Raw genomic sequence first — 27,972 nt, forward strand, 5'->3', positions numbered from 1 at the left:
TAACTCTGCTAAAAATACAACATTTAGCTGGGTGTGGTTGCAGATGCCTGTAATCCCAGCTACTTGGGAGGCTGAGGCTGGAGAATCACTTGGACCCAGGAGATGGAGGTTGCAGTGAGCCAAGATAGTGCCACTGTACTCCAGCCTGGGCGACAACGCGAGACTTCATCTCAAAAAAAAAAGTATTAGGGACTGCAAATGACATATAAAAACATGCTTTATAGCCACATGGTTATAAAGCACATGTCAAAAATGTTCATCCTAGCAGAGGCAAAACAATGCAAGAAAGAGCACTAGATAAAGGTCAGGAGGCCTGAACTTCAGTCTTGGCTTTGCAATTATGTGATCTACAAATAACCGTCTCTATAAGCCTTAGTTTCCTCATTTATTTTGTTATTTTTTTAGTCTAATCTATTGGGGTTTTAAGTCTCCTCATTTGTTAAAATGTGGTTTGATCAGAATGAGATTCTAGATCATTAGCTCTAACATGTGGTGCTTTTCAAACAAATTACTATAAAAGTGACACACTATAAATATTTAAAAATTGTATATGCCCTTAATTGTTTTGGTAAAAGAAAATCCACTCTTTTTTTTCTTTTTTTTTTTTTGAGATAGAGTCTCGCTCTGTCACCCAGGCTGGAGTGCAGTGGTGTGATCTCAGCTCACTGCAACCTCCGCCTCCTGGGTTCAAGCAATTCTCCTGTCAAGGCCTCCCGAGTAGCTGGGATTACAGGTGCACACCGTCATGCCTGGCTAATTTTTTGTATTTTTAGTAGAGACAGGGTTTCCCTGTGTTTCCCAGGCTGATCACGAACTCCTGAGCTCAGGCAATCCACCCGCCTCGGCCTTCCAAAGTGCTAGGATTACAGGCGTGAGCCACCGCACCCAGCTCCACTCTATTTTTGTAACTGACTTTCCAGAGGCATCCACTCTCAACAGTTTCTTTTGTATCTTTAAGGCATTCTTCATACATAAGCTAATACACCGCTAAGATTCTTGATTTTACCAACTAGACAGTCCTATAAATTCAAATGGAGCCTTGCCAAAATGAAAGAAAAATTACTTTGATAGCAGAAAGAAAACTGTCTACTCAGAAAGCCAGTAGCAGAAAAAATTAAAACACACTGAAATAAGTATTTAAAACTTCATGTGGGGCCGGGTGCCATGGCTCACGCCTGTAATTCCAGCACTTTGGGAGGCCAAGGTGGGTGTATCACCTGAGGTCAGGAGTTTGAGACCAGCTTGACCAACATGGTGAAACCCCACCTCTACTAAATACAAAAAATTAGCCAGGTGTGGTGGCGCATGCTTGTAATCTCAGCTACTTGGGAGGCTGCGGCAGGAGAATCACTGGAACCCGGGAGATGGAGGTTGCAGTCAGTGGAGATTGCACCATTGCACTCCAGCCTGGGCAACAAACTCCATCTCAAAAAAAAAAAAAAAAAAATCTTCATGTGTCACCCCGTTTGTGTGATGTAATGTGAGTAAAAGACATATGACAAGAAACTTCAGGTGGGAAGTTTCTCTACATGAAGAAATGTGGGAGGCATGGGGGAAAGAAGAATCATACTAGTGTCACAACCACAGAAGGATGTATAAGGGTCAAAAAATTCAGAGAACTGTAAATACTAAAATAGCAAACTAATTGTGAAATGTACTATGAGCTTAAGGATGGTCAACTGTAGAAAGGATGCAGTTGTTTTCTATATTAAAGGCAGCCTAGAGGAAAACGTACATTAACATTAGGCCCTTTTCTTCACAACAGCAACCTTTGAAGATCTACATCTAAATCTAATAAGGGCTTTCACATACTGAGAAGCCAAGGGTGAAATAATTATGTTTCTAAGTGGTTTCTTCTAATGGTGGGGAAAATTTATCACATGATGACAGTCATCATAAGAATTTTTTTAAATATAGAAAGAAAAAAAGATAAAAGGTAGGTCACTGAGAAAGTAGAAAGTTCCACAAGAATAGGGCAAAGTGCTCTCTAATGGCCAGACTATTAATTTGCCTTTCATCTGGGTACCGGAGAATATTTAAACATTAAGTAAGGAATGTGTTATATAGAGAACCAAGCTTTTAACATCTGTAACCACGTAAACAAACATAAATTTCACTTAGACGTGTCCCCATTTTTACCCCTGTAATCCCCATTTTTATCCCTGTAGTGTAAAAGGATACCACTGTAGACTGTAAAGAATGCCTAAGGGTAACGTCAGAACCGCAGACTGGACAAGGATCCTGTTCTGCTGGTCTCACACATTACTGAAATAAGTCCACTTTTCCAAAGAATAAAAATACAATTCCATACCATTTAAGTCACAAGTCTAACAAGCTAAACTATAAATTACCTAATGATAATTACAACATTAAAAAATTAACACTGGTATAGTCTTTATCTGGTATTTTTACAACCTAAATACAAGCATGATGGATAAAAACTAAAACCACAATTTGGAATTAATTTGGAGGAAGAGGAAATGATAAATTTTTACTCCATACTGTAATTTTAATACAAAGTATGATATACTGTAAAATTTGTCAAAAAGTTGAAAACAGTAAAGTCTGAGAACCAACCTATAATATCTCCATAAAAGAAAACATGATTAGTCAAGGATGAGTGAATTTTAGAACTGTAAACTTTACCAAATCTACCTTGTCTCCACATATTAAAAGCACACACAGAATAAGGGAACTAAAATCATTCTGGTTTACTGAACCCTTTAGGTTAAAAGGAACAATATTTCCTGACACCGGAAAATGGTGAGTAAGCCTTGCTTTCACAAGACAGTGGGTGAGGCTACGGTTTTCAAATTTGGGTGGGATATTATTTTAAGAGTCTCTAAGGGAAATTTTTATCACTAAAAGATTGTATTAGTTACAACACAGCATAAAACTAAATATATAAAGCAGTACAGGTCTCAAACTTTTAAATTTCAGAGTCCGAAAAATGTTATGATGTCCCCATTTTCTCTCTTCTCTCTCTTCCATCACCTCTTCCCAGTACATCAAATAAAACCAAGCCAGCTGACACACACCAACTGGTTTAGGAAGCTAAAGGTCTGCAGCAGTCAACATGAGCCAGGAGTGGCTTGTGTGCTACCTGCTAACTGTAAAGACTCATCAGACTTTCCATCTAAAGCTCAGAGAGAAGAAATTACATGGGAATCAGGCCCTAAAAGCCTTTTTAGAAGTCTTCCATTTGACAGAATAGCACATTAGATCTACCCACCATCACCCTGAGTGGGCTTAGCTACTTGCGTCAAGGTCTCCATAAAAACATAGATTTCAAAAAAGAATTCTGCAATGCACATCCGAAGTCTTGGAAGAAAGCTACTAAGATATGACCAATAACTACTCCATGTAACCGGCCTTAAAGCAGACTGAAATAGTCAATGATGGCTACAGAACACATATCCGACTCACTAAATTTTAAAATTTAGGATTCTCTGTGCTGAAAAACGATTACATTCTTTGATATTCACCCTTAATCAAAATACCCATTTCATTTCTAAGAAGACAAAAATGAGGAAGTTAAAATATACATTTGCCTTCCTTCTTGTCATACAGCTTCCCACATGACAAATTACTACTGCAAAGAGCCACTATGTTATTACTCCAAAGAGTTCCTAAGCATCTCACAAAGAGTTGCCTTGGTTCCTGATGACTATTATAATCATAATTATATGATTATGATCTTTCAGATCCATTGATGGTCATCTTGGATAAAGAAGCCAGTAATGAAAGTATGCTGCGGCCTGTGTTTCTACTTACCCTCGGTGACATCCTGGGGGTGAGAAGTCCGGTCACTGGGTGGATCCAGTGCAACAGTTGCCAGCGAAGTGGTGGCCCCAGACATCTCACTCATAGGCTCACTACGGCTTGTTTCAGGCACACTTTCCCGGGAGCTAAATCTTACTCGGGAACTAGATCGAGAGCTGAGGTCCGGACTGGTGTCTGACAAACCTGGAATGTCATCGATCTTTGTCGGTGTCACCATGAACCGAACTGAAGCCATCTTGGTGGTGGTTTCTGGAGGATGCATTTTGTTCGTTTCAAGAACCAAAAAAGTGGGGGGAACCTCGCAAAATCTTCCTCTTACGTTAGCTACTGTTGACTGCAATAATACAAAAGATAACTTGAAAAATAACACATTTCAATAACCTTGATTCACACCACACAAAAAACCCCAACTAATAATCCTTCTACTCAGAATTCAAGCCGACTGTCCTAGAAAGTGCATCACCGATAGGTGAATTTGTATTTTAAGAGAGAAAAAAACAAAAAACAAAAAGACAAAACAATGCCAATCTTGTGTGATTTCTTTCCTTCAGAATGAAGAGCTACCTAGCTATCCCCTCTGGTCCGGGGCTGAAGGCTCAGTGCCATGGTCTCAGGGCAGCAGAGGAAGCCTCCCTCCCCTCAGCCCCCAGGTTCCCGTCGAGGTAGTCCTTTATCTGGTGAGTGTCCCACGGTTCTAGTTGAGCGAAGTGCGTGCAGGCCAACCTTTATCAGGCGACTACAGCGTGGATCAGATTGCAAAAAGGTGTACACCCGGCCACCTGTTGTGTATCAGGTGAATACCCCACAGGTCTGGCTGAGGGGAGGTGTATGCAAAGCCACCCGGTGTTTTTGATGTCGACAATCCACTTGGGTCTGGTGGGAAAGGTGCGCATGCATAACGGGAAAAATAACCCACACTACTGAGAGAAGGGCGAGCAGAGTAGGATGCAGGGGCAGAGCGGATTCCTGTCTCCGAGAGGTCGGTGGCGGTGGCGCGCCCGCTCTTCTCCTAGCAGAAATGTCCTCGGGGTCTGGGAGGAGGTTAGCGGATCAAGACACCTCGGACTGCAGCTCAGAGTCGTGGCAAGTCGTAGCTAGTCCACTGAGCCACGGTCCGCTCGCTAGGTTTCTCCTGCGTGTGACAGGACGGGCCACCCCCTTTGCCGGAGGCGCGTTCTCCCCAACCCCCGCCCCGGCGCAGGTCACCCCCTCGCCGTTCTTCCTTCGGGTCCCAGCAGAGGAGACGGCCCCGCAAGCTGGCCTGAGCAGCGGGCTGAGGGAGAAGGAGGTCGCAGGTGCGGTATCCCGGCGCCAGCTGATGCGGATGCGCGCGCAGCTGTTGTTTACTAGCCGGTAACTGTTTCGGAGCCGCGGCGCGCGCAGGGTTCGCGCTGCCGGGACTGGCGCCCCCTCCCCGGCCCGACGCCAGAGCAGCAGTTACGTGACCTGGCCTTCCCCAGCCCCGGGCCCGACGGGCTGCGCCCGCGCCGCCGCAGCCCTTCCCTTCCCTCCCCGCTTCTTCTTCATTCGAGGTGAACCTTGCGAAGAGAAGCCCGGGGGTGCAGTCAGAGGGCGGAACCGTCCCGCGGGCGCCTGAAAGCCCCGCCCAACCGCCGCAGCCCGCGGTGACAGAGTGCAGCACGCCTGCGCTCGCCGCGGGACACGGCAGGCGGGGCGGGGCCGAATGCGAGTGGCCAGGGGCACGACGGGAGCTGTAGTCCAGGGCACGGCCCGACCCGCGTGAAGGGGGTAAAATCCTTTTCCTTGGTCCGGCTGTGCCGCACACTCACTCTGCATCTGAGGGGGCGGGCGCTCCTCCTCACCCTCAGAACCCGAGGAGCCATTTCTTTTTCACGAGTGTCTCTGAAAACATCATTCATGATTTCTTTATAAACCAGAAACACCGCTCCTATACCTGGGAATAACCCTCATTGTAATTTTCACTTAGAGGTCTAAAATAAAGCATTTTTATGTTAAAAAAAATTAAATAAAACTATAAAGTAGGTCGGGCGCAGTGGTTCGCGACTGTAATCCTAGCACTTTGGGAGGCTGAGGCGGGCATATCACCTGAGGTCAGGAGTTCCAGACCAGCCTGGCCAACACGGCGAAACCCTGTCTCTACCAAAAATACAAAAATTAGCCGGGAGTGCTGGCGTGTGCCTGTAATCCCAGCTACTCCTTAGGATGAGGCAGGAGAATCGCTTGAACTCGGGAGGCGAAAGTTACAGTGAGCCGAGAATGCACCACTGCACTGGGGAACAAGAGCAAAACTTCCTCTCAAAAAAATAAACAAACAAAAATAAAACTGTAAATTAAAGTACCTTAAACACACTTGTCCTACTTTAATTTTTTTTCTTGTTCTTGTCCTTTAGTAAATGCTATGTCCACCTTCTAGTTGGACTGAAAATTCCATTGAATAATACATTTTTTATACCTGGAGAAGACATTGAGGTATTTTCTCAAATCCATTCCATGTTTTCACCACTACATTTATTGTCGCTAGAATATTTTTTCTTAGTGTTTATTTAATGTATACATGGAGGTGTTCCATAAATTTTGACTCATCGATGTTTTGTTTGAAAAGCTATTTCCTATAGCTGTGATCAAGACCTCTAAATTTAACAATCTCCTGGGTCCAGAAACCGGCCGCTGGCTTTGCCTGGGGTCTGTGCTCCTCACAAGTGGTTATGTGTAAGCACCACTCCTAGCGATGGGAACTGTATTCCAGTAAGTTCTCTCTTATCAAATGACACACAGTCCAAATCCTTTCAAGGAATAAAGGATTAAAAAAGTTAAAAAGGGCCGGGCGCGGTGGCTCAGGCCTGTAATCCCAGCACTTTGGGAGGCCGAGGCGGGTGGATCACGAGGTCAGGAGATCGAGACTATCCTGGCTAACATGGTGGAACCCCGTCTCTACTAAAAATACAAAAAACTAGCCGAGCATGGTGGCGGGCGCCTGTAGTCTCAGCTACTTGGGAGGCTGAGGCGGGAGAATGGCGTGAACCCGGGAGGCGGAGCTTGCAGTGAACCGAGATCAGGCCACTGCACTCCAGCCTGGGAGACACAGCGAGACTCCGTCTCAAAAAAAAAAAAAAAAAAAAAAAAAAGTTAAAAAGATCCTGGTAGCAAAATGAAAAATTCGAATGTCAAGTGTAAACCTCCTAAAGCTTGACTCTATTTTATAAAGTCTGGGTTTCTTGATTCAGGCCCACAGCTTTCATCCATTCTCTGCAGGATCAGTTTTTTCCTCAGGCAGGCCTGCTGTTCATTCAAACTTCAGACTTTCTTTATAAAGAAACAAACAGAATTTTTATGAAACCCAATTTCCTACCAGTATATCTGCATTTACTTATATATACCACCTAATTCCAATATACTATCCCTGTTAAGACTTTTGTTTCTGAGCACTCATCAAGCCCTATAAATTTATGTCTCAGATGTTAATACCCCAGGGATCTCTTTTTTATTTCCTCAGGGGGACACAGCCTCTGGTGTAAAATGAAGGCTCATTCCTCAGGGGATCTCTTACGGAAAAACTCCTTGGTATATATTCATGCCAGTTTGCTTTTTCTCCTCTATATTCATTAGGAATATTTCCAGGTTAAAGCTTTTCAGTCTACACAGGTGGTAGCATGCAGCAATGCTAATTCTTTTTTTTTTTTTTTTTGTAAGATAAAGGCAGAACTGCAGCCAACATTAAAAAACTGGTAAGCAAAATCCACTTACCGACTTTGGTGCTTAAACATTTCTCCAATCATTATCCCCTTAATTGGATAAGATAACTTTTAAAAATCTTTCAGATCCAATGTTTTACCCAATTCTATAAGTGAACAAGCTAAGCAATAAAATTGCTTGACAGGAAACAAGTATCCCATTTCAGAATTTCTGTTAACTCTTTAAAATCCTTCAGATCCAATGTTAAGAACCCTGCAAGTAAGTGAACAGGCTAAGAAATAAAATTGCTTAACAGGGAACAAGTATCTCATTTCACCATTCCTGTATGCTTCAGTAATTTATTTGAAAATAATCTGTCTTCTATTAATTATGACCCCAGTGGAGAGATTTTTTTTTCTTTTCAGCAATCCACAACTATCCTGAACTTTTCTGCTGGGATGGTCAAATAACAAGATCCAAGACAAAGTCTGGCCGGGCACTGTGGCTCACACCTGTAATCCTAGCACTTTGGGAGGCCAAGGCAGGAGGACAGCTTGAGCCCAGGAGCGCAACACCAGCTTGGGCAACATAGTGAGACCTCGCCTCTATAAAAAATTAAAAAATGGAGTGGATCGCTTGAGCCAGGGAGATAGAGGCTGCAATGAGTCGTGATCACGTCACTGCACTCCTGCCTGGACCACAGGAGTGAGACCCTGACTCAAAAAAAAAAAAAAAAAAAAAAGTCTTTCCAGGGCATGTCTTCATAAATCACATCTGTCTGTGCTAATTTAAGTTATATCTGCTTCTGGAATCTAGAATTTTTGATATCATAGAAAATAAAGATTGCAGAATTAAAATACAGACTCCACAAAACAATTTTAAAATCCATAGCACTAGGCCGGCCAAGGTGGCTCAAGGTGTAGTCTCAAGGTGGGATTGTAATCTCAAGGTGGGATTACAATCCCAGCACTTTGGGAGGCTGAGGCAGGAGAATTGCTTGAACCTGGGAGACGGAGGTTGTAGTCATCCACCACTGCATTCCAGCCTGGACAACAGAGTGAGACTGTCTTAAAAAAAAAAAAAAGCCCACCACTAAATCAATGAGTTCAAAGATAAGTTAATAAGGAGAAAAATCAGACTAAACAGGTTAAGTAACTTTCTCAAAGTTATACAAAAAGGAAATATTGGTCTTCTTTCAATTCACTGCCTTCTCTCTATAATATACCTATTACTTTTTCAAGTACTCTTCCATTTTTAATCAAAATGTTATTTCAAGGGATGAGAAATTACGTGACAACAGGGGTATTTTTCAGTGAATGCTGACAGCTGTGAAAGTCTTAATCTTTCTTCCCCAATACCCTCCTACCACTAACAGCACATGACCACTCTTGCTACAGGACTGAAGTTTTTCTTCCAAGTCGTATTGTTGCAACTCTCTGGAGTACTCTCGTCCATCATCTCCCTCCCTTTAAAACAATACTACCAATCCTTTCCTCCAACAACACAAAATAAGAGCTTTTCAAATCATTTTATCTTTAATAATCTGGTAGTAACTTAAAATACGAAAAAAAAAGTCAAACGTGTTCCCTTTATGGGTGATGCCACCATGACTGCCTCACACAAGCATGCTCAATCACCAGGATGAGATTGGATGCCACAGAGTATGGCTGGCAAAAAGGCATCAGGGCTCACAGACTGAGGAGTTTGGTTACGGAGTCTCCGAGGGGTAACAGGCCGCAGAATAGACATCAGTTTAAGGGGCCTTCAGAGGACAGGGCGCGGTTGCTGGGTCATGAGCACCTTGAAGCGTTTCTTGATGGTGATTCGGTGTCGAGAGTATTTGTCATCTGGGGAGAACCGAGCAGGATGGGCTGAGCAGGTCTGTTGTCCCATCGGGTCAAATTTCTGCTCCGGGAATAGAGAATGAATGTCAGTACAGGAGTGATGGGGTGGGGACAGCGCGAAAAAGGGCAAACATGAAAACAGAAGATGCAATGATCAGCTCAAAAAGTTGTACAAATAAATAGAGAAATACAAAACTTAAAAAGGCTGGGCGCGGTGGCTCACGCCTGTAATCCCAGCACTTTGGGAGGCCGAGGCAGGAGGATGGCTTGAGGTCAGAAGTTTGAGACCAGCCTGGGCAATATGGCGAAACCTCGTCTCTACAACAAACAAACAAAACCAACCAACCAAACAAAAAAACCCTAAACCAAAAATTAGCCAGGTGTGGTGGCGCACGCCTGTAGTCCCAGCTACTCGGGAGGCTGAGGCAGGAAGATTGTTTGAGCCCAGGAGGCGGAGGTTGCAGTGAGCCGAGGCACTACAGCCTAGGCAACAAAGCGAGTCCCTGTCTTAAAAAAAAAAAAAAAAAGAAAAAAAAGAAAAGTGAGTGCAATGGCGCTATCCGGGTTTACTGCAAGCTCCCCCTCCCGGGTTTAAGCGATTCTCCTGTCTCAGCCTCCCAGGTAGCTGGGAAAACAGGCGCACGCCGCCACGCCCGGCTAATTTTTTGTATTTTAGTAGAAACGTAGTTTCACCGTGTTGCCCAGAATAGTCTCTAACTCCTGAGCTAAGGTAATCCACACGCCTCGGCCTCCCAAAGTGCTAGGATTACAGGCGTGAGCCACTGCGCCCGGCCAATTTTTTTTTTTAAATAAAAAACTCGTCGCGCGCTCCCGGTTCTCCCCCACCTCGGTTCTGGACTTTCTGGTTCCCTCCACCCAGCTAGGTAACTCCGTGTATGGCCTCACCCATTCCTCCCATCTACATTTCTCGCCATGCCTATTTACAACCTGTTTTCTCTCCTCACCTTCAGCGTATAGACCCGATCTCCCTCCTCGTTGAGGTAATACTGGAGAAACATGACTGCTCGTAAGCCAGAGGTCCCAATTCGCTCCGCTGCTCCGTCTGCAGGGGTCCGCCCGACCGCGTCACGTGTTCGTCAATTTCCTTCCTGCATAGCCGGAAGTCTCTCTCCTGGCACGCCGGAAAATGTAGTCAATTTTTGCCTTATTTTCAGCTAGCCAGAAGGGGGCGCACGAGGGCAGGGCTTGGCTTGGGGGGCCACACTTGCAACTTTGCAGGCTAAAACACGTGGAGTGTGCCTACTGTGTGCTAGGTACACGGCGCTAGAGGGGGGTAGGGATGGATGTGGATAGAACATTGACGTATAGAAGCTTGTCTTTATCTCAAGATACATACCCATTTCAGGAGCAGTGAGTTTCCAGTGCCTGAAGAAACAAGGGCTCCAGGATTCAGAGCCCCTTTGCCCTAGGGAAGAAGGAAGAGGTTTTCTTCCCTCCCCTCTTTTACATCCAGTTTCCCTGCTCCATTTCAAAACGTTGGCGGTAAAGAATGCATGTTGAGTATCAATATTCCGTAAAGCGAAAATAGCGTAAAGTTATTTTATGAAACGAAGTATGTTTCAGCGGTCGAACCAAGATTTAAACTTAGGTCCCTACCGCAAATTCAGCGCTCTTTCTTACAGTGGTGAGTAGCTAATAATAGCGTAATAAAGTGCACCTTCTAGGAGATTTTACAATTTTTTAAAGAATATAGAAGTTCTCCTTATTCGTTTAAAGAAATGAAAATGAGAACCAAAATATAATTACAAAGATCATCATTACGCCTTATTTATAATGACAAAAGCGTTGGCATATATGTTGTGTAACCAGAAAAACCTGCAAGGTTTTTTTTTTTTTAGAATATGGTTTGGCCGGGCGCGTTGGCTCACGCCTGTAATCTCAACACTTTGGGAAGCTGAGGCGGGCGGATCACAAGGTCAAGAGTTCGAGACCAGCCTGGCCAATCTGGCGAAACCCCGTCTCTACTAAAAATACAGAAAAAATTAGCTGAGTGTGGTGGTGGGCGCCTGTAGTCCCAGCCACTTCAGAGGCTGAGGCAGGAGAGTCATTTGAGCCGGGAAGGCAGAGGTTGCAGCGAGCTGAGATAGCGCCACTGCACACCAGCCTGGGTGACAGAGTGGCACTCCGTCTGAAAAAAAGAATATGGTTTGTGACCGGGTGCAGTAGCTCAGGCCTGTAATCCCAGCACTTTGAGAGGCCGAGACAGGTGGATCACAAGGTCAGGAGTTCAAGACCAGCCTGGCCAATATGGTGAAACCCCGTCTTTACTAATAAAAATACAAAAATTAGCGGGACGTGCTGGCGGTCACCTGTAGTCCCAGCTACTCGGGAGGCTGAGGCAGGAGAATCGCTTGAACCCGGGAGGCGGAGGTTGCAGTGAGCTGAGATCACGCCACTGGTCTCCAGCTTGGGTGACAGAGCAAGAGACCCTGTCCCAAAAAAAAAAAAAAAAGATATGGTTTGTATTTACTTGTAGTTGAATAAAAAATCTCTGCAATTATTCACAAGAAACAGATGATACTGGTTTCCTCTGAGATAGAGAACCTAGTTACAGGAGAAAGGGGTAAGGGGTGGGAGGCAGACTTATTGCTATGTATTTTATTTTGTAGTTTGATTTTTGAACCTTGCTAATGTATTACCTGTTAAAAATTTTTTAAAGGCCGGGCGCGGTGGCTCATACCTCTAATCCCAGCACTTTGGGAGGCCGAGGTGGGTGGATCATGAGGTCAGGAGATCGAGACCATCCTGGCTAACACAGTGAAATCCCGTCTCTACTAAAAATAGAAAAATTAGCCGGGTGTGGTGGCGGGCGCCTGTAGTCCCAGCTACTCAGGAGGCTGAGGCAGGAGAATGGTGTGAACCCGGGAGGCAGAGCTTGCAGTGAGCAGAGATCATGCCACTGCACTCCAACCTGGGCGACAAAGCAAGACTCTGTCTCAAAAAAAAAAAAAAAGTATGTCTAAGTAGTTAATTTTGTTAGAAAGGAAAAGGATGATTTCAGCCTTCAGGTCTTATTAATGAAAGAGTCTTTAGAAAAGAGAAAAGATATCTCAGAGAAAGCAAGAAAGACGCCATGAACCCCAGGGAAGGTCTTTTGGGGGAAATCCACGTTTGGATGAAGCTGTGGCTGTAGAGGATGGTCTGGGAATTACTGGCCTGAAATAGTCACCAGGAACCTTAGCAGATACATTTTATTTTTAAAATTTAAACCAAAATAATTTAACAAAACGAAGGACTTTCTACTCTTGAGGTTTTAAACTGCATGGCAGCTTTTTTATTTAGTGAGGCTTTTCAGCAAAGGGTAAGGCTTCTGTGGAGTACAGAGCCTATGCTAGTAGATTGGACAGCTTTCCAAGGAAATGATGTGCACACAGCAATTGAGCACCTTGGATCATCTGACAATTCTAATTTTAGACTTTAGTTCCCTTGATCCTTAAGTATACAGACCAATGTGGTCTGAATTTAGTTCAGAAAATATAGCCATCATTGGATTAAGTCAGGGGTCTACCATCGACCTGCTGTTAATAGGAAGTCAGTTACAGAACTGGCTGGGATGGAAGGACACAAAATGAGATATGTTGGTGAAGAATTGAAGTATAGGGAACCAAACTCAAAACTGTAATGTGTTGGGAATCTGAGAAAGAATTTACAAATAGCCCTAAAGGGCGAACATCAGTTGTGTTGCCAAACTGTAGTTTGAAGGGAATTCCTGGTTTTTGCGTAGTTACTAGAACCCTTCATGGAATATCTCTCCCCACCCTCACCCCACTTTCCCCTCTCCCCTCCCCCACAGCAGACTGCCTTGAGTTCCATATTCTAGTTCTGTTTGATCTGATCTTTACCTTCCCTTCCTTGGATCCCTGTGCACCTACTTGGAGCCAGGTTACTCTGGGTCCTGGACCTGACTGCCTCATTCTGGAGGCTTCCAGACAGCCACGGTTAGTGCCCAAAGCTGAGAGGATGGCTTCAGATGGAGGTAAGTCTTTAGGTGGTGAGGAGGATTTCTGGTACCTGCTCAAATCCTTTGGGACAAGCTCTTTGGGCTGACCTAAAGGAATGCGAGGTGCTACACCCCATCAAAGGTATCCCACTTGGGGAGGCTAGAGAAGGAGACTGTACCATTAAGACTAGGGGCCGGGGAAGGAAGAGGACCTCCTTAAGGGCAGATCAAGGTGTCTCCGAGGACACATGCTGAGTATAGAGAATGGATGGCAATTAGCAACTTGATTCTCTTGAACAGGGGGCACGTCAGCGTGTGTTCTTGTGGTGGGAGAGGGGATCAGAGGTATGTGTCTTAGGACTGGCACCGAGAGGTTTCAAGGGGGAATGCCCACGTTCATTCATCTGTCTCTTTCAGGCAACTGGAGCCTATTCTAGGATTTTGCCATGCTTGAGCCTATGAGGGGAATGGGATGTGGAGGATGGAGGATGGGAGGGTAAGGTGGGAAGGACTTTAGCGGGAAAACATAATCTGTAGTTATCCGTTGCAGAGAAATGCCTTCCTGAAAACTAGGCTGGAATGTATTATAAACTGCCTCTACTCTGGCCGGGCACGGTGGCTCATGCCTGTAATCCCAGCACTTTGGGAGGCCGAGGCGGGCGGATCACCTGAGGTCAGGAGTTCAAGACCAGCCTGACCAACATGGAGAAACCCCATCTCTACTAAAACTACAAAAAAAAAAAAAAAAAAAAAAAAAAAAAGCCGGGCATGGTGGCGCATGCCTGTAATCTCAGCTACTCGGGAGGCTGAGGCAGGAGAATCCCGTGAACCTGAGAGGCAGAGGTTGTGGTGAGCCAAGATTGTGTCATTGCACTCTAGCCTAGGCAACAAGAGCGAAACTCGGTCTCAAAAAAAAAAAAAAAAGAAAAATCCTGCCTCTGCTCAGAGCCTCACGGCTCCTTCCAGCCCTAGAGGTGGCTTCGCTTTGAGTTCAGGAAGCAGTTTTTCCGGATTCATCCGGGCCAGAGAGGTGGGTCATTACAGCCAGGATGAGATCTGGGGCTTCACCGAGATGCTCTTAGTTTTTCTTCCTTTTATGGATCTCAGGCCTTCAGGCCCCTTTCATTGTGTTCTGTACTCAGCGACATACCCTCAGCCCTTTGCTCTGTGGCTGAAATGAGTTTGAATCTGAGTTTGCTTGTGTGCCATGGTCAGAATGCAGAAGTTGGGTGTTGTTAGTTTGACAGTGTAATATTTTTTGTAAGGGGGAGGAGATTTAAGCAGGTGATATTCTGCTGTTGTTTTCCTGTTTTGTTTTTTTGTTTGAGATGGAGTCTCACTGTGTCGCTTACGCTGGAGTGCAGTGGTGTGATGCTAGCTCACTGCAAAGTCTGCCTCCCGAGTTCAAGCAATTCTCTTTCCTCAGCTTCCTGAGCAGCTGGGATACAGGCGCCCACCACCACACCCAGCTAATTTTTGTATTTTTAGAGAGACGGGGTTTCACCAAGTTGGCCAGGCTGGTGTCTAACTCCTGACCTCAAGCGCCTGTAATCTCAGCACTTTGGGAAGCCGAGGGAGGTAGATCACTTGAGGTCAGGAGTTCAAGACCAGCCTGGCCAACATGGTGAAACCCCATCTCTACTAAAAATACAAAAATTAGCTGGGTGTGTTGGCGCCCGCCTGTAATCCCAGCTACTAGGGAGGCTGAGGCAGGAGAATCGCTTGAACCCAGGAGGCAGCAGAGGTTGCAGTGAGCTGAAATCGCGCCACTGCACTCCAGCCTCGGTGACAGAGACTCTGTCTCGGGGAAAAAAAAAAAGTCCTAGGAGACATAGGTTCTGATTAAGTACACATTTGTATACTTATCCTTGGTCTCTTTGACTAGAGTCCACATAGCCCCTCCCCAGCTGGAACCAGTGACAATGAAGGACTTCATTGTCCTGTCCTTAGCACCTAGCTCAGTGCCTCGTTCCTAGTGAGCCCTAAATTTCTGATGTTAGGAGCTCCAAGCAGAAGGGCCACAGATAGTCTGCATCGCCAAACACGTCCAGCAGTTACTTAAAGATCTGGAAACCTCTCTCCCCACACCGCCCTCCCTTCACTCATTTCCTTGTCCTTATCTAATCCTCTCTAATTATTCCTGGCTGTTATACAACAAAATTTCTGGGAACCAAACATCCAATCCACATATCCTCTCCTGGGAACAGTACTTCTGTGCGTGGTGGCAGAGGCCACAGAGCAGCTGGGAGAAGCAGGGTTCAGGTGGTTTGAGTCTCTGGTTTGGAATAGGTGAGCATAGGGGATGTACGTGGAATGCTGGGTGGAATGTGTTACAGGATGTCTGAGCTTCATGGGCTCATGCTCCTGCTTATAGATTGAATCTTTCTTCTGTTGTTTTAGGTTAAGAGAGATTTATAAGAAGCAACAGGAAAAGGAAAAGGAGGAGGGAATGAGCCAGTCATATTTTTGAAAGTGCCTCCTTCTCAAAGGCCTTATGGATGCCTCGAGAGGGGCTGGAGCTTACCGTGGACTAGTTCCCTTACTGCACGGAGGCCGCTGTGGGCTGTTTTCCCTGCAGAGCAGGTGTCAACCCAATTCTGTATCTTAGTAAACAGCCTACGGAGAGGCTGGAGAGGTCTGCCAGGAATTTTCTTAGAGAAGCACTTAGAGGGGCCGGGTGCAGTGGCTCACGCCCGTAATCCCAACACTTTAGGAGGCCGAAGCAGGTGGATCACCTGAGGTCAGGTTTTTGAGACCAGCCTGGCCAACATGGCATAAACCCTGTATCTACTAAAAATACAAACATTAGCCGGATGTGGTGGTTCACGTCTGTAATCCCAGCTACTTGAGGGGCTGAGGCAGGAGAATCACTTGAACCTGGGAGGCAGAGGTTGCAGTGAGCTAAGATCGTGCCACTGCACTCCAGCCTGGGTGACACAGAAAGACTCCATCTAAAAAGAAAGAAAGAAAGAAAAAGCAACACTTTAGAGGCAGTGATGGCTCAGGCTTGTCTCTTCTTGGCAGACAGGGGTCTGTGTGTCTTCTTGAAAAAGCAGCAGCTTCTTTAATGCAGTCATTCTCAACGAGGAGGAAGATCAAAATCACTTGGGGGACATTTGCCAACTACACAAGTTCCCCATCCTTATCCCCTCTTTCACCTGTTGAGAATCAGTGCTTTGAGTCTTCGAGTCTAAAGAGGAACTCAGATGAGGTGTGGTGGCTCATACCTGTTATCTCTGCACTTTGGAAGGCTGAGGCAGGAGGATCACTTGAGGCCAGGAGTCTGAGCCTAGCCTAGGCAACATAGTGAGACCCCGTCTCTACAGTTTTGTTTGTTTGTTTGGAGACAGAGTTTTCATTTGTCACCCAGGCTGGAGTGCAGAGGCGCAATCTCAGCTCACTGCAGCCTCGACTTCTTGGGCTCAAGTGATCCTCCCACCCCAGCCCCCCCAAGTAGTTGGGACTACAGGTGCATGCCAGTGCATTTGGCTTATTTTTGTATTTTTAGTAGAGACAGGGTTTTGCCATGATGCCCAGGCTGGTCTCAAACTCCTGGAGTCAAGCGATCCTTCCACCTTGGCCTCCCAAAGTGCTGAGATTACAGGCATGAGCCACTGTGCCCTGCCTCTACAAAAAAAAAATTAAAAATAAAGCAGGAATTCGCCTGTAATCCCAGCACTTTGGGAGGCCGAGGAGGGAGTATCACGAGGTCAGGAGATGGAGACCATCCTGGCTAACACGGTGAAACCCTGTCTCTACTAAAAATACAAAAAATTAGCCAGGCGTGGTGGTGGGCACCTGTAGTCCCAGCTACTCGGGAGGCTGAGGCAGGAGAATGGCGTGAACCCGGGAGATGGAGCTTGCAGTGAGCCGAGATCGCGCCACTGCACTCCAGCCTGGGTGACAGAGAGAGACTCTGTCTCAAACAAAATAAAAATAAAAATAAAAATAAAATGGGGAATTCAGATGGTTAACTCTGGTCTTCTTTTCTCCTACTCCATTTCTTCTTTTTCTTTGTCTCAACAGCATCTCCGTTGCCGGGACCGGATATGAGCATGAAACCTAGTGCTGCCCCGTCTCCATCGCCTGCACTTCCCTTTCTCCCACCAGCTTCTGGCCCACCAGACCACCCACCCGGGGAGCCACCTCCACAGCCCATCATGCCTTCAGTATTCTCTCCAGACGACCCTCTGATGCTCTCTGCTTTCCCCAGCTCACTGTTGGTGACAGGGGACGGGGGCCCTTGCCTCAGTGGGGCTGGGGCTGGCAAGGTCATTGTCAAAGTCAAGACAGAAGGGGGATCAGCTGAGCCCTCTCAAACTCAGAACTTTATCCTTACTCAGACTGCCCTCAATTCGATTGCCCCGGGCACTCCCTGTGGGGGTCTTGAGGGTCCTGCACCTCCATTTGTGACAGCATCTAATATGAAGACCATTCTGCCCTCTAAGGCTGTTGGTGTCAGCCAGGAGGGCCCTCTAGGCCTTCCACTTCAGGCTCCACCACCAGTTGCTCAACTGGTCCCCATTGTGCCCCTGGAAAAAGCTTGGCCAGGGCTACATGGGACAACCGGGGAAGGCGGTCCTGTGGCCACTCTATCCAAGCCTTCACTAGGTGACCGCTCCAACATTTCCAAGGACGTTTACGAGAACTTCCGTCGATGGCAGCGTTACAAAGCCTTGGCCCGGAGGCACCTACCCCAAAGTCCTGACACAGAAGCTCTGTCCTGTTTTCTTATGTAAGTGGGGAGACCTGAGGTGAATTATTCTAGGGCTTTTAAATAAGGAGAACTTTGGGGTGAATGTAGTAGTTTAGGCTATTTAGGAATACTGGAGGGAGGGTCATGAGGGCAATGGACATGCTCTGAGAATGAAAAACATGTTATTAATAATAACAGCCCCTTAACCCACTTCCTAGTTGATAACCACCTTTCAGGTGTCTTAGCTTAAGTGATCCTCACAACACTGAGTTCAGGCCAGCCTTTCTCTGGTCATCTTCATTTACAGATAAGAGACTGAAGCTCAGAGAGGGCTCCTGCCATAAACCAAAGACCAGTGATGGGAACTTAGGCTCTCACTCTAAGTGCCAGGGTCCACCCCGCCCCCCCGTTCTATTTTACCACCTTTTGACACTGAGTCAGAACTATCCAAACTAGCCAGGATGAGTGCTGGACCCTGAATCAGGGCCCTGGCTGGCAGGGGGAAGTGTGGGGCCAGGCACAGGACTGTGTGTGTGCTGCTCCCCCTGCTCCCTCCACCCGTTTTATTCAGGAGAATTCACGTTGAAATAGGGTGGTGGGTGGAGCTTGCTTAGGGGTCAAGGGCATGGGCTCTCCGGCTCTCCCACTCACTAGATTTGTGATCCTTGGCGGGACATTTAACATCTTTGCCCTCCGTTTTCTCATTTAAAAAGCGGGAAAACTCTACCTACTTCACAGAGTTGCTGAGAAGATCAAATGGGTTAATATATGTGAAGTCCTTGGCACAGAGAATGTTTCATTAAATGTCAGCTATTTTATTATTATCATAAAAAGGCAATCCAGAAGAGGAAAAGAACTCGCAAAAGGTCAAAACGTCCTTGCTTAAGAGCGAGTGTATGTTTAGCCAAGGAGCCCCGGGTCCTAGGCTGCTGAGTTTACAAAACAGTCTTTGCTCAGCTGGGGAATAGTCTTTCCTTCCCACCCAGACCCACTGTCCCTCTCAACTGCCCTATGCCCTCAGCGTTTTGTGTAAGCCACTCTATAACACACACCACATTATATTACTTTAAACAAATTTACATAGTGCTCTTCCAGTGGCTGAACTCCTAAAGGAATCTCCCCCTTGGAATCTACCCCGAACTTGGAGCAAATGAATCAAGATGTTCCCCCAAAGTCCTAGATGTACAGCATCTTCCTGACTCCCTGCTTTCTCAAGACAGATCTGAGTTCGCTCTTGGAGCCTAGCAGGCTACATTTCGAAATCTTGAACCAGTATGGGCTCTCAAGGTTTGCATGGGATCCATTTGCTTCGGGTCCTGGCCTGCTTGTGCTTCACACCCAGCGGCTCTTCCACAAAGGGCAGACCACTGTAGCCTGGGAAGCTCCTAAAATGCTCAGTTGTGGGATCCTGGGGAGGGGCAGTTTGGTGATAATGAGCTTCCCCAGGTGATTCTGATGCTTAATAATATCTGAGGACTCCAAGGGAAGTCAGAGAGGCAAAAATGAAGCCCTTACTTTAGGCTGGGCTCTTGATTTCTTCTGGATTAGAAAGGGCTCAAGAGCACTCTAGAAGTGGGGGTCTAGTATTGGCATTTGACTGTCTGGGTGGGGGGTATCTGGAAACAAAGACTAAAAAACCAATAAATAAAAACACCACACGACCTTTAATTAGAGATTCCTTTGGGTTAGCAAATGCCTTTTAAAAAAAAAAACCAAGAGCCTCTGGACTATTCTATTACTCGCTATTTCTCTGTAATAGAATAGCGAATTTCTCTGTAACTTTATAGCGAATCCCGTTCATTTAATAACATGAGTCCTCCATTTTGTTTGTTTGTTTGTTTGTTTTTTGAGACAGAGTCTTGCTCTGTCACCAGGCTAGAGTGCAGTGGTGCGATCTTGGCTCACTGCAACCTCTGCCTCCTAGGTTCAAGCCATTCTCCTGCCTCAGCCTCCCAAGTAGCTAATTTTTGTATTTTTAGTAGAGATGGGGTTTCACCATGTGGGCCAAGATGATCTCGATCTCTTGACCTCGTGATCCACCCGCCTCAGCCTCCCAAAGTGCTGGGATTATAGGCATGAGCCACCGCGCCCAGCACGAGTCCTCCCTTTCTAATAATTAATTGAGGATGGCACTGTGAGAATTAGGGGTGGTAGCTGCGGTTGATTTTTAAAAGGTGGGGAGAAAAATTATCTGTTTGATTTTATATTAGTTGTAAATTTCAACAGGAAGAGGGGCGAGTATGGTAAATGAATGGATGGGAGGTTGAGTGTCTGTAAGTCTAATCAGAAGTGGGACATGACAGGGCCTGAGGGGCACGATAGATTTGATGAGGGGCAGGGGATGTGTTATTGAGGCAGGTGTAAGGGCAGGTGGATGGGAGCACACTTTCAGAATGTGACTGACTCAGTGGGGGTTTTAGCCCAGTGCTTCGTTCCCTGGCCCGGCGGAAGCCCACTATGACCCTGGAGGAGGGACTGCCATTGGCCGTGCAGGAGTGGGAGCACACCAGCAACTTTGACCGGATGATCTTTTATGAGATGGCGGAAAGGTGAGTTCGATGAACTTTCATTCTCCTGAGGGAGGCTGTGGGCTGAGAGCAGTAGGGGCAGCTGAGAGGCTCAGGTGGGGGCAATTATCAAAAGCTATGTTAGGGCGGGGCACGGTGGCGCGCGCCTGTAATCCCACCACTTTCGGAGGCTGAGGCGGGTGGATCACCTGAGGTCAGGAGTTCGAGAACAGCCTGGCCAACATGGTGAAACCCCGTCTCTACTGGAAAAAAAAAAATACAAAAATTAGCTGGGCATGGTGGCACGTACCTGTAATCCCAGCTACTCGGGAGGCTGAGGCAGGAGAATCGCTTGAACCTGGGAGGTGGAGGTTGCTGTGAGCCAAGATTACGCCACTGCAGTCCAGCATGGACGATAGAGCAAGACTCCATTTCAAAAAAAAAAAAAAAAAAGATGTTAGGCTGGGTGTGTGCTTGTAGTCCCAGCTACTTGAGAGGCTAAGGTGGGAGGATGGTTTGGGTCCAGTAGTTCAAGACCAGCCTGGACAACATAGCAAGACCTCATCTCAAAAAAAAAAAAAAAAAAGAGAGAGAGAGAAAGAAAGGAAAGAAAAACAGGGTGGGGAGGGGGGTGTAGACTAGGATGGTGGTTTCCTGGATCCTTGCTTCTTCCTCCACCACCTTGACTCTTGGGTTTTTCTATCGTATTTCCTCTTGAAAGCTCCCCCGTCACCAGATCCTGAATCTGTATAGGAGCCTTGATACTGTAGATCTTAGGATGGGATTGGACCCCAATGGGTATAGCAATTTCATGCTGAAAGGACCTAGTAATGAAGAGGTATGCTCTACCAGGCAGGTTCTTGTTTCTTCCCACTGACTTGGTAGCAAGTGGCTATTGATACAGAACTTCAGGACCGCTCCTCCATTGGAAACAGTGGCACAGAAAATCCCTTTCCCCCTTTATCCCAGGGAGGGGCTGGTTCTGGAAGAGCCAGGGAAAGCCAGTGTCTGGGATGCCCAAAGTTGTCTCCTGGCTCTTATTCTATTTCTCTGTAATATCTTTGATTCAAAAAAAAAAAAAAAAAAAAAAAAGAAAGAAAAAGAAAAAAAAAGGCCAGGCATGGTAGCTCATGCCTGTAATCCCAGCACTTTGGGAGGCCGAGGTGGGTGGATGACCTGAGGTCGGGAGTTCGAGACCAGCCTGACTAACATGGAGAAACCCCGTCTCTACTAAAAATACAAAATTAGCCAGGTGTGGTGGCGCATGCCTGTAATCCTAGCTACTCAGGAGGCTGAGGCAGGAGACTCGCTTGAACCCAGAAAGTGGAGGTTGTGATGAGCCGAGATTGTGCATTGCACTCCAGCCTCGGCAACAAGAGCGAAACTCAGTCAAGAAAGAAAGAGAGAGAGAGAGAGAGAAGGAAGGAAGGAAGGAAGGATGGAAGGAAGGAAAGGAGAGAAAGAAAGAAAAAACTCAGAAAAATGAACGCATTTTTCCAGGCTTAGCTTTCACTTGCTCCCTCCCAAAACCTTTTGGACCCGTGCTTCCTAGACTTACCTTTCCAAGAACCCCCATCCCAGTCTCAGGACTCTGGGATCTCAGCCTTGTCTCCTGGCAGGAACTGCCTTGAATTCTTTATGGTTGTAGGCAGGGGCAAATGAGGTCTCGAGGAGGATCCCACTGTGAGATCCCACCAGGCTGTTGCATAGGCCTGATTAAATTAAACAAGCGTATATTAAGCACTGCTGTGTACAATCCATGAAGCTGGGTGAGATAGGTATGGAAAAGAAGTGAGGCCAGGCACGTTGGCTCACACCTGTAATCCCAGCACTTTGGTAGGGCGAGGCAGGCGGATCATGAGGTCAGGAGATCGAGACCATCCTGGCTAACACGGTGAAACCCCTTAGCTACTAAAAATACAAAAAAAAAAAACCAAAAAAAACAAAAAAACAGGCATGGTGGCATGCACCTGTAGTCCCAGCTACTCGGGAGACTGAGGCAGGAGAATCACTTGAACCCGGGAGGCAGAGGTTGCAGTGAGCCAAGATTGCGCCACTGCACTCCATTCTGGGCAACAGAGTGAGACTCCATCTCAAAATAAATAAATAAATAAAAAGTAGTGAAAGCCCTGGCTCTGTCCAAGAGAAGTTTACAAGCTCTAGATCATTCTTCTTTTTTTTTTTTTTTTTTTTTTTGAGACAAAGTCTAACACTGTTGCCAGGGCTGGAGTACAATGGTGCAATCTCGGCTCACTGCAACCTCTGCCTCCTGGGTTCAAGTGATTCTCCTGCCTAGGCCTCCTGAGTAGTTGGGATTACAGGTGCCCACCACCACATCAGGCTAATTTTGTGTATTTTTAGTAGAGACAGGGTTTCACTATGTTGGCCAGGCTGGTCTTGAACTCCTGACCTCATGATCCACTCACTTTGGCCTCCCAAAGTGCTGGAATTACAGGCATGAGCCATTGCACCCGTCCTCATACTTTACTTTTTAAAAATTTTTTTGAGGCAGGATCCCACTCTGTTGCCCATCCTGGAGTGCACTGGCACTGTCAGGGCTCACTGCAGCCTTCACCTCCTGAGCTCAAGCAATCCTCCCATCTCAGCCCCACAATGGCTGTGACTAGACGCACGTCACCACTCCTGGCTAATTTTTTTGTATCTTTTGTAGAGATGGGTTTTTGCCGTGTTACCCAGGTTGGTCTCAAACTCTTGAGCTCAAGCAATCTGCCCACCTCAGCCTCCCAAAGTCTTGGGTTTATAGGCATGAGCCACCCCACCTGGCCATTCATTTTCTTAAGCTTCCTAAGTGATGACTACAGGGGAAGGAACTATGTGCTGAGCTCCCGAGGTTTCCCTGGAAATATGGTTAAGCCACCTGTGACATGACTTAGGCAGACTTTGCCCGCCTGAGAGCACTTCCTTTCTTAGCCATGCTTGACTGTCGTCTGGATTTCTGACGGGTCTGGTCTCCTTCTTAGCATTGCCTATGCCTTTCTCACCCTCTGCAGGTTCATGGAGTTTGAGGCTGAGGAGATGCAGATTCAGAACTCACAGCTGATGAATGGCTCTCTGGGCCTGTCTCCTGCAGCCCCTTTGAAACTTGATCCTCTAGGGCCCCTGGCCTCTGAGGTTTGCCAGCAGCCAGGTGAGGCTACCCAATTTTGACAGGAGCCGAGGGCCAAAGGCTCAAAGGGAGGTGTACAGAAGCCAGTCACAGATTAGAGAAGGCATGGCCCAGGCTCTGCCGCTTTCCCTCTGGAGAGTGGCATTTGATATTCCAAGCAGACCACCCCATAGGAGGCTGGGTTCTCAGGTTCCTTTTGCCCTGAACTAGGTATTGATGTTGGTCAAGTAAACTAACTGCTCTCACCAAGACTCTAAATTCAGCACATAATGCCTCATCTGCCTAAGAAATGGGGGCTGGATCGGGGGGGTTTCTTGGAATTTCAGGGATTCCCAAATTCCTCATACAGTGATTCTTAGGCCCTCTAGATCCTAAATCTCCCATGGCTGGTACTTTTTTAGGTTGGCCCAATCCAGCCTGGAACCATTTCAATGTACCTAGATTGCTGGCCTCACAGAGCTGGGAGGCAGAAGCTGTAGTTTCTGTGCTACTTCCCATTCTCCTATCTCTCTCTTCCCTTAGTGTACATTCCGAAGAAGGCAGCCTCCAAGGCACAGGCCCCCCGCCGGCGTCAGCGTAAAGCCCAGAGACCTCCTGTTCCTGAGGCGCCCAAGGAGATCCCACCAGAAGCTGTAAAGGAGTATATTGACATCATGGAAGGGCTGGTGGGGACTCAACTGGCCACTGGGGAGTCAGACGGAAAACAAGAGGAAGAAGGGCAGCAGCAGGAGGAGGAAGGCATGTATCCAGATCCAGGTCTCCTGAGCTACATCAATGAGCTGTGTTCTCAGAAGGTCTTTGTCTCCAAGGTGAGCTGGGCCTGCACATCTGGTTTCTAGCAGATCCTTGGGGTGGGTACTCTCGGGAACTAATGATCTGGGGTTTGTCCAAGGTAGTAGGAATTAGGTTTTGTTCGGTAACTGAGTAATGTGTGTGCATGCATCATCATGAGAATGTGTGTAGCCGGTGGTGGTCAGTTTACAATACCGGAGGGGTAAGAGGGGACAGTTGGGGAGCTCATGGTTTCTTCTCTAAAGCCCCTTGTTTCACAGGTTACCTGCTTACAGACTTACATCACTTTTCCTTCTGTTATCCAGGTGGAGGCCGTCATTCACCCTCAATTTCTGGCAGATCTGCTGTCCCCAGAAAAACAGAGAGATCCCTTGGCCTTAATTGAGGAGCTAGAGCAAGAAGAAGGACTCACTCTTGCCCAGGTAAAACTGGGGTATAGGAAATATGAGAACAAGAAGCTTGCAAGATTTTATCTAACCCTACACTGCCAAGGGTGATATGGCTCTAGAGATGAACAGCTTCAGGACTGGGTTTCAGGTGCAGAACCAGTAGGTAGAGGGCTATGGAAACACAGGAAATGAGAATGTTAGGGCTCACAGCATGGGAATAGGGCACAAGGAGGTGGGAAAGAGCTGCAGTATCTGTCTTTGCTACCATCGCTTAAACTACTTGCTTGCCTTCCTTGCCCTGCCCAAATACCATCTTGTACCACCCACTCAGTCACCTCTTTCACAATCATGTATAGCACTGATTATTTGTCCATTTCTTCCAGCTGGTCCAGAAGCGACTCTTGGCCTTAGAAGAGGAGGAAGATGCAGAGGCGCCTCCAAGTTACAGTGGAGCTCAGTTGGACTCAAGTCCTTCTGTTTCTGATGAGGATGAAGATGGGGATGGGCGGCTTCGACCCTCACCTGGGCTTCAGGGGGCTGGGGGCGCCATTTGCCTTGGAAAGGTTTCTTCTTCAGGAAAACGGGCAAGAGAAGTGCATGGTGGGCAGCAGCAAGGCCTAGGGAGCCCCAGAGGGATGCACAGGGATGGGAACACTCTGCCATCCCCCAGCAGCTGGGACCTGCAGCCAGAGCCTGCAGCTCTCCAGGGAACTCCGGGACCCTTGGGTATGGAGAGGAGAGGGTCTGGGAAGGTTATAAACCAGGTATCGCGACTTCGAGATGGCCATCTAGGAGGTGCAGGGCTGCCTGGGCGCTGCCTGGTGGCTGATAGGACTTCAGAGGCTCTGCCCCTTTGTTGGCAGGAAGGCTTCCAGCCTGACAGCACTCCCAGTTTGGATGCTGGACTTGCAGAGCTGGCTCCTCTGCAGGGACGAGGGTTAGAAAAGCAGGTCCTGGGATCGCAGAAAGGACAACAAACGGGGGGCCGTGCAGAGCTTCCTCAAGGGAAGGAGCCTTTAGCAGTGTCCCAGGAAGGCTCTGCAGGAGCCATGTGGGGAGATGACAGAGGTACCCCCATGGCTCAGAGTTATGATCAGAATCCTTCCCCTAGAGCAGCTGGGGACAGGGACGACGTCTCTCTCAGCCCAGGACTTTGGCTGAGCGGTGAGATGGCTGCTGTAGACTTGGAGCTGCCCGTACACACAGAGGAGGTCATAGAGAGCTTCCAAGCGGAGGCGTGTGTAACTGAGTGTCAGGAAGGCTGCCAGGCACTGGGCTCCAGCAGCAGCATTTCCCTGGGTCCTGGAGAAACCATAGTACCTGGGGGTATGGAGAGCAGTGTGATTCCTTGTGGAGGCACAGTTGCGGCAGCTGCCCTAGAAAAGAGAAACGATTGCAGCTTGCCAGGACCTTTGAGGGCCAACAGCCCAGCCTTGAGGTCCAAAGAAAATCAAGAGCAGAGCCGTGAAACCACAGGGGACCCCAGTGATCTGCGGGCAGGAGGCTGCTTCCCATTGCTGGAAAGCAGAATTGGCGGTTCCACACTGGGGTCTTCCAAAGAAACCCTTCTGCCCACATGCCAAGACAGTGTCCTTATCATGGGGACCGAGGATGCCTCCTCCTTGCCTGAAGCCAGCCAAGAGGCAGGGAGCAGAGGCAATTCCTTTTCCCCTCTGCTGGAAACCATAGAACCGGTCAACATACTAGGTGTTAAAGATGACTGTGGCCTCCAACTAAGGGTCAGCAAGGACACCTGCCCATTGAATGTTAATTCTTGTGACCCCCAAGGAGGAGGCAGGGTGGATCCTGACCTGTCCAAGCCTAAAAACCTTGCTCCTTTACAAGAGAGTCAGGAGTCTTACACAACTGGGACCCCCAAAACCTCATCTCACCAAGGCCTTGGAAGCACTTTCCCTAGATGGGGAACCAGGGACGCCATAGTTCTGAGAGAGACTTCTGTTACTAAAACACGCAGGTCAGCAGATAGGGCCAAAGGAAAGGAGAAAAAGAAGAAGGAAGCAGAGGAAGAGGATGAGGAACTCTCCAACTTTGCTTACCTCTTGGCCTCTAAACTTAGCCTCTCACCAAGGGGGCATCCTCTCAGTCCTCACCATGCCTCAGGTCAGGGCAGCCAGAGAGCATCCCACCTGCTCCCTCCCGGGGCAAAAGGCCCCAGCAAACCTCCATGCCCCGTTGCCAAGTCTGGGAAGCGAGCTCTAGCTGGAGGTCCAGCCCCTACTGAAAAGAGATCCCACTCAGGAGCTCAACTTGGGGTCCCCAGGGAGAAACCCCTAGCTCTGGGAGTAGTTCGATCCTCACAGCCTCGTAAAAGGCGGTGTGACAGTTTTGCCACAGGCAGAAGGAAGAAACGACGTCGTAGCCAGTAGGGAGCAGCAGGACCATCTGACCCCACTTGCCAGTCCCTAAAGGTGGGTGCCCCAGAGTAGATTCCAGCCCTGCTGCCCACCAGTGGAGATCCCAATGTTGAATCTCATCCCAATGTTGTTTTGTTGTTCTGCAAAAGTGGCAAGCATGGAGAGAGAGGTCAGACTGGCTAGGCTGCAGGGGGAGTCACCTTTGGAAGCAGCTATAGAGAAAGAAAACGAATAAAGTGTTTTTGTTGGAAAATGCTCTCAAAGTGCCTTTTTCTGTACTCATGTCTTTGCTGCTAGATAGGGTAAGATGTTATAAAGAAGACTGTAGGGGTAGGTCTTAGATTCTACAAATCCATAGAGCTTACCTTGTCTCCAGCCTTATCTTGGCTCCTTGCAGCCTCCTCCTGGCAACCGACTGGCTCTCAGGCTGTGATAAGTCCCCAAACTGAGGAATCTCCAATGATTGCTTTATACATCCCCTCTTCACAAGCCTGGACTTGGTGTCAGGAAGGCTTATCTGGGCATCTTTTAATTATCTGCCTCCCTTTAAGTCTATAGATAGAAAGATGCTTTTCTACCTGTTAGATCTCTGAGACAGAGATCTAATTTTCTTCTTTTTTTGAGACAGGGTCTCGTTCTGTAGCCTAAACTACAGAGTGCAGTGGCGTAATGATGGCTCACTGCAGCCTCAACCTCCTGGGCTTAGACAATCCTCCCATCTCAGCCTCCCAAGTAGCTGGGACTACAGGTGTGCACCAGCATGTCCAGCTAATTTTTCTGTTTTTTACCACATCATCCAGGCTGGTCTTGAACTCCTGGGCTCAAGCCATCTGCCTGCCCCAAC

The 27,972-nt window shown here is 47.4% G+C and overlaps 3 protein-coding genes across 12 annotated transcripts in view; 1 reads left to right on the top strand and 2 right to left on the bottom strand.

Annotated features, from left to right (window-relative positions):
• The window catches only part of SLC12A6 (solute carrier family 12 member 6), a 103,789-nt gene extending 98,371 nt beyond the window's left edge, over window positions 1–5,418 (bottom strand). For 8 of the 9 annotated variants that reach the window (XR_012414729.1, XR_001491961.4, XR_012414731.1 and 5 more), the window contains exon 1: window positions 3,775–5,418. Coding sequence is in view for 5 of the 9 variants with exons in the window: in XM_065547717.2 (XP_065403789.1) it covers window positions 3,775–4,045 (271 nt within the window). In the remaining 4 variants the exon portion in view is untranslated. The remainder of the gene's footprint in view (window positions 1–3,774) is intronic. The other variant, XM_045395246.3, reaches the window with a different exon arrangement.
• A 3,535-nt stretch (window positions 5,419–8,953) lies between these two features.
• Window positions 8,954–10,380, bottom strand: NOP10 (NOP10 ribonucleoprotein). The gene is made up of 2 exons (XM_005559088.4): window positions 10,247–10,380; window positions 8,954–9,342 (listed from the first exon to the last, which is right to left on the bottom strand). Exons 1-2 carry the CDS (start codon window positions 10,298–10,300, stop codon window positions 9,202–9,204), a joined length of 195 nt encoding a protein of 64 aa, XP_005559145.1. The 5' UTR covers window positions 10,301–10,380; the 3' UTR covers window positions 8,954–9,201.
• A 330-nt stretch (window positions 10,381–10,710) lies between these two features.
• On the top strand, window positions 10,711–27,384 carry NUTM1 (NUT midline carcinoma family member 1). Of its 2 annotated transcripts, none has more exons than XM_015452604.4 (7): window positions 10,711–10,926; window positions 17,269–17,977; window positions 20,359–20,487; window positions 23,457–23,593; window positions 24,095–24,381; window positions 24,670–24,786; window positions 25,137–27,384. In XM_015452604.4, exons 1-7 carry the CDS (start codon window positions 10,845–10,847, stop codon window positions 27,138–27,140), a joined length of 3,465 nt encoding a protein of 1,154 aa, XP_015308090.3. In that variant the 5' UTR covers window positions 10,711–10,844; the 3' UTR covers window positions 27,141–27,384. The 2 variants fall into 2 exon arrangements, with proteins under 2 accessions (XP_015308090.3, XP_005559146.3); XM_005559089.5 differs by lacking the exon at window positions 10,711–10,926 and adding an exon at window positions 12,874–13,278.
• Window positions 27,385–27,972: the final 588 nt, after the last annotated feature.

Source organism: Macaca fascicularis, chromosome 7 (assembly GCF_037993035.2).
Source record: "Macaca fascicularis isolate 582-1 chromosome 7, T2T-MFA8v1.1".
In the NCBI taxonomy this organism is placed as follows: domain Eukaryota; kingdom Metazoa; phylum Chordata; class Mammalia; order Primates; family Cercopithecidae; genus Macaca; species Macaca fascicularis.